The sequence below is a fragment of the Nicrophorus vespilloides genome, unplaced genomic scaffold (assembly GCF_001412225.1).
Source record: "Nicrophorus vespilloides isolate i.1.1-1 unplaced genomic scaffold, Nicve_v1.0, whole genome shotgun sequence".
In the NCBI taxonomy this organism is placed as follows: Eukaryota; Metazoa; Arthropoda; class Insecta; order Coleoptera; family Silphidae; genus Nicrophorus; species Nicrophorus vespilloides.
The window spans coordinates 16,502-23,095 of NW_017099044.1; the positions used below are offsets into that span (position 1 = coordinate 16,502).

At 28.0% G+C, this 6,594-nt stretch overlaps 1 protein-coding gene across 1 annotated transcript in view; it reads right to left on the reverse strand.

Moving 5' to 3' along the window:
* LOC108563909 overlaps positions 1-652 on the reverse strand; it is a 6,540-nt gene extending 5,888 nt beyond the window's left edge. Inside the window, exon 1 of the mRNA XM_017922725.1 lies at positions 223-652. Within this exon, the coding sequence (XP_017778214.1) occupies positions 223-439 (217 nt within the window). The 5' untranslated portion in view covers positions 440-652. The remainder of the gene's footprint in view (positions 1-222) is intronic.
* Between the last annotated feature and the right edge of the window lie 5,942 nt (positions 653-6,594).

The window sequence follows — 6,594 nt, forward strand, 5'->3', positions numbered from 1 at the left end:
AATAAACAATGAATAAATTAACAAATTGAATTAAATAATATCTGTGATCAAATTAACTATATTTATATAGAATTGAAGTACGTAAATAAATATAAAAGTTATTGTAAAGAATCTGGTGTTACTCTCAGTGATGATTTGATCCGATTCTCATGTAATACTTTCATAAGAGAGTTACAATAAGTCCTTCGGCGCGATAAAATAACGAAAGTATTGTATACATACCTAAGAATCTTTCGTTGGTTTGAATTAAGAGGTCCTGAGCCCTATCCACGGCACAGGCCATATTCCATTGACCGACACATTTGATGATCTCCATGTAGTTCTCGATGTTGGACCTCGGGCCCCGTAAACTCACATTGTCATTAACACTGTTTCCAGCCACGAAGCCGCTCGCCACAGCCAAAGCTGAAGCGAGGACGAAGAAAGCTTCCTGACGCATCTTCCCAAAAAAATAAACTTTCTGTGTCTACTGCAAGAAGTATATACTTGTCTGCGTATCTCGTCTGTATATAAATCTCTTTGGATATCTTCTCCGATGGTTTATGCACACATTTCACACATGGATGAGACCCAAAAGAAGGAAGTAGATATGCTCACCTTGAACCTTGAAACGCATCTGAAGGTTGCTGATGGCTACGTGCTGCTTTATAAGCATATTGGAGAGAGATTGCTGCTGTATGGTTCACTTTGGAAATGTGGAACACGCGACGCGACTATATCGGAAACCATAGGCGTAGGCATCGCGAGTTTCCATATATAATTATATAAAAAAAAAACAACTTGAGAAAAACATCTTCAGCTTAACAATCCGAGACATATTGATTAATCAAATGAACTTATACAAAATAGCTTCATTCATGTCTTATAATATGTCGTCATAACTCAAAACTATTATTATTTAACACACTAAGTTTATAAGATTATTAATATTATTAATTTTCATCAAACTATGTTAGAAATTTCTTCTACAATGTTTAATTATAAACAAAGGCTACTAACACCAAATGTCACAGAAGAAACCATTACTAATACTATAATTAAGAATTATGTTATAAGTTAATAAATTTGTAAGATTTTTTTTTATCATATAAGTATAAAATCAAAGTAATGAACATAATTTATAGCCAAAATGCATTATTTCCGCTCTAGAATCAAACTATGTTTTAGTCAAATTATTTATTTTAAAACAAAATAAACTAGAAAAATTGAACTAAATATTTTATTAAACAAATGTAAATGTTACTCTTAAATCAAGATTTATGTCTCGTCGGTTAATGATTAACGAAATTATCGATAAATTTTGACAACAATACCGTAATTTCTTAAAATTATATATATTAACACGGTAATATCTGCATTGATACCTGTAAATGCGCAGCTGTTTGTACATTACTTCATCTCGATATTATCCATAAATTTATGACTATGAAGTGTCTTAGGGTATATACAAAATCAAGCTGGTTTTAATCGTCTTTAAACCATTATATAATAATCTATACTAATACTGAAAGTTATTTTTTTAGTAGATTATTGCAGAACAAAGTCAAATCTTCAGGTTCTTAAAGATATTTATGAATTAATTTAATGATCTCCCTTTTTGAAGCTGGTGAAAGAAATAAGCTAGACGTCTTTGTCCAAACATTATATGGATTTTGTAAATTAAACTAAATTAAACCTTACTAAACTAAAACCTCGGAACTAATTTAAGTTTTCATTTTTTTTTTCAATTCACACAGACATAGACGATTTTGTGTCAACATTTTTATGTTTTTTAATCAAATAATAAAAAATATTCTTATATTTCAAGTGTAGACTCAAAAACCCGGTTTTCGAATTATATAAATATATTTTTTTCTCAAAATCCCGGGACAAACGCTAATTGTATTACACAAACTTATCAGATGTTTGTTGATTTTTTATACAATCCTCTAGAATTTGAGTATGTACATCAATAGGATAATTATAATTTATTTATAATTTCATTACCAACAGTATTATGACTTTCTTTGAATGATTAAACAAGAGATAGGCGTGAAACTAAAGACCCAAATGTTTCATCTGAAGATGGTGTGTTAAAACAAAACAGCTGACATTGAAGAGATTGTGTTTAGCCATTAAACAGAAAAATAAATAAATTAAATTTCCAGCTGACTAACACCGCAAATTTAGCAAAACTTTTTAAAAAATAAATCGCTGTGCAAATATATGAAAATAGCAGCTGTTAGAAGCATTTAACATACTGACTTGAGGCATAAAGAACTTTTTCATAAATCGGGGAAACTGTAGATAGGTTCCAGAGAAAAACTTGTAAATCGAAGTTGTAACTTTTTGAAATCGTATAAATCGAAAATATGCAATTTCGTACATAAATCAAACAAAAATATTGAAAAAAAAACTTTAGGAAGGAAGGAAGGAAATAAATTGATATTTTTGATCCTCTCATATTTTGTCCTTCCGAGGTCTCTGCGGTTTAGCACAAAGGTGACGGGAACCGCAGAGATCCCGGTTTGAAAATTTGTTACTTTTTGTTGCACTTTGTCGTCACTTGTGGATCACCATTCTCTCCAATCCCATCCAGTAACAAGCAGCAGTGATGATCTTTAGTAGAGTTAGGATATTATAATAAAAAAAACAGTGGCTGGCGAAATTTACGCATCTTGCGAAGAGGGAAGGTGTGGAAAGAAGAAGTTACTTATGATCATAGCCATTTTATTCTCGTAATTTATTTTTTAAATCGTATAAAAGCGAAAATGTGTAAAGAAACTAACGAGGGTTAGGCGTATCCAAAAATTTGAACAAATCTGAGTGATTAGACGTTAGGTACGATTTGTCTACTGCGTGCAAATCTTAATTATCAGAAATAACTGGATCTGAATATTTTTAAAAAAAGTGTTCTCGCTAAATCTAGTCAGTTACATTTAGAATTGATTATTGTTTTGTTAATATATTAAACTTATTTGTATTTGTTATTTTTAATTATCTCTGTAAAACAATTTATTACAACTTCAATAAACACACGCGATGGTTTCAATCAAGTTGTAACGTGACTTTCAATGTGATGAAATTGTAATTACATAAATATGTTATATAATTGAATTATATCCAAGTAACCAACTGTAAAACTTTAAAATTAAAACTATCTACTTGGAAGCAGAAACTCGCACATCGTCGGAATTTATGATCCAACGTAAATCACTCTTTTTTTCATAGTCAAACAATAAATTGAGTTTGATAATATTTCAGCGATTAAATTATTAAAAATATTTGATGATGAATTTGTAATTAACTCCAAGGATACATTTTCTATTAGTATATTAATTTTGCTGAATTAACGTGTTTTCAGTAGTAAATTGAAAACACGAAGGGTAAAAATTTAATCTTAAATGACAAAATTCTGACGAAATAGTTTGATATTTGTGCCTTTTGCATTAACCTTAACCATTCTGCACAACAAATAATTGATTTCTATAGTATTATATGCATATTTCAAACAAATAGATCAAGTATTTCAAGTTCTAATAATAATAATAATTTAAAATAAAATATGGTATCAACTTTTCTATTTTATATGAGTTTTCACAAAATGTAATTTTAGAATAAGGTCAGATTTTATTATAAATTGTTTTAGAGATTTATATTGTTTAACCAGTATAGACTTTATTTATACAGCTATACGTGTATGTATGTAGAAATCTCATAAAAAAAAAATGTTTATTTTAATTCTCTCTGGTGACAATGGTTTTAGTTTACGTGCACATATAATTGAAGCATTGTAACGTTTACTTACATTTAAAAAAAAAATCATAATTTAGAAACTTGTACTGCACCAAAGTAAACTACCATATGGATTAAAGAAAAAATGACCAACATTTTTTGGTTGTTGGTTTCAATTAACAATATATTCTAATATATTAAAATAATAATAATAATAGTTTGTTTTACTGTTGAAATAAAATCTATTAAGTTTTCATTCATAATAATAATTAAATAAAAATTTTATATAATATGGATTCAATTCAATTATCTTTAATTCAATTCTATACATTGCGTAAGTGTATGGATGCACATTTATATTCGTTCCTTAAATATATAGCACAAATCTGTTTAGGCCTTACCACAATACTTAAATTCTTTAATTAAACCGTTTTTTTTTTCAATTCAATTTAAACAAATTATTGTACTATTTGGAAAAATTAGGTGCAGTTACAATTGCTTTAAGTTTTCGCTTTTACACGGTTTAAAAAGAATAAATGTTGAAAATAACTTATCCCCAGTTTTACATGATACATGATCTCATAACGAGTAATTCGCATAATGGGCCACGTTTCGCGTGAGTTACGTAAAGTCCCGGATTGTCCGCCTGTTATATCAATTTCCAAGCTTGTGTTCAGTCAAATTATGTGTGTGTGTTTTTTTTGTATCCTCAAACAAAAAGCTTCAAAACTCAGAAGAGATTAAAAAAGATTAAGATTAGAAATTAGGTATGTATAATAAAATTCTGCAAATGGAATTCGCATTCCAGATAGGTTCATTCCGCGACAAAAGAAAAGATGAAGATGATTCAAGCTCCTTAACATGTTTTTGAGTATTATAATACAAGATTACTTAATATTGCTTAGTATTGGACTTATATATTATGTGCGGCGACTCAGTGATCAAAAATCTTACTACATCAAAAATTAAAAGATACAAATTCGATTCACACTAATTAATTTTCAAATCTAGAATGCGAACGACAATAACTTAGTAAAAAGGTTTTTAAGTTTACGATGTTGCAGAAATATTATGTTTCATAATACCAAAAACATAAATGTTAAATTATTATATGTTATAATATTGAAATTAGCTAATTGACACAAAAAAATAAAGTATTCTCGTTACTCGGTTATTATTTTTTATATGTTTTTACCCTCAAAATAAAAACTTTCTAAATTGTACATCAATATGTAAAGTATTTTATATTCTATGAATAATTTAGAATCCAATAGAAGGCTACCTACTTTTCAGTTCACACAAATCCAATGATTCACTTAATTACATTTAAATATATGGTTAATTTCCCAAACGGAAGCAAATTGTTGATTACAAATCTTACATTTTTGATATTATGATAATTTATGTAACTGTAATAGAAAACTTATTTTATCGAGGTTGAAATGTTTCAAGAAACATAATATAAGAAAGTAATCCAAAGTAAATTGGATGTGATTTTTCGCAATAATAATGAAAATAAAGCAAAAATCAGTGATCATAAAATGATTGATTCAAGTAGTGTTAAAGAAGTTGTTGAATGGAGCTTCCGTGTCTTTGTGGAAATAAAAATAAGAAGAATAAACACAGGTAGTAATAATAATAAAAGAAAAGTAACGTATGTTAAGTGTGTTTTGTGCGTACAAATAGAAAATGTGTTTGTGCTAGTGGCTAGTGCAAATTCGCTGTTTAAGAAATCGCACGTTTCACGATGTCTCCAAAAGGGGTCCAGCAATGGTCTCGTTTAACTCGAATGGAATAGATCGTTTTTTTTTCCTTCCTTGTAAGGATAGATACACCGAACCGAAAACATTTTCTCCCGAGCCACGCTATTATCACCATTGGAGAAACTGCATATATCACTTCTTCTACCTATAAAATGGCGTGTTGTAAACACCAATGAATGCATTCAAAAGAAATATAAATTATTAAAAGATTTTAGCGGCATACGGAAAATTGCAAGATTTCTTTATGTAAAAAAAAAGAAAAAGAAAATCACGGTGTATATTGAAAGTTAAAATAATGAAATACATAATTATGCAACTCAGATTACTGTTAATGTTATTTAATTAATATGATCAAAAGCCTTTTGTAACAATTGATCTTTTTTTTATATAATATCGACTGCTAAGGACATGATGTATGTACAAGTAAATACCAGACCAATATATATGATAAAATTAGGATACAAATTAAAAATAAACACAAGCAAACAAGGAGATTAAATAAATAAAGAAAAACATTAGTCTACAGTCAAAAAATTAGTCAAATATAAGTTAAATTTCATCACCAATAATTTGAAGTATGGATTCCAGGCATGCATGCACTTCTTTTATCAAAATTTATTTAAATCATGTATTTGTACACTTTTATGAGGTTCCACAGGAAAACGCATAAAAATATTGGGCACACGTATAAAAATAAAGCATACGTTCCATAATTTTTTAAAACCGCATAAAAATAAATCAATGAGTTACAATATACCAAAAATCGCATAAAAAAGGGTTTATTAAATTTCAGAAAAATAATTAGTCTTACTATATTCTTTCTGAAATGTTTATTCATAATTTTATAAAAAAGTTAACAATCATAGACAAGTTTATTAAATTTCAGGAAAATATAATCTTAACATATTCCTTCTAAATTTATATGGAAAAATTTTACAAAAAAAAATACAGAATTTTTTTATGAAAGTTAATCTTTCTTCACATTTTTTTCTTTAGAATTATATCAGTTATATGAGAGTGTTTGGCATAATTTGGTTCGAAATCACTTTCATCACTAGAAGAGATAGTCAGCATATCAGATCTATGTCTTGAAGATAATGATTCTTCTCAAGTAAAA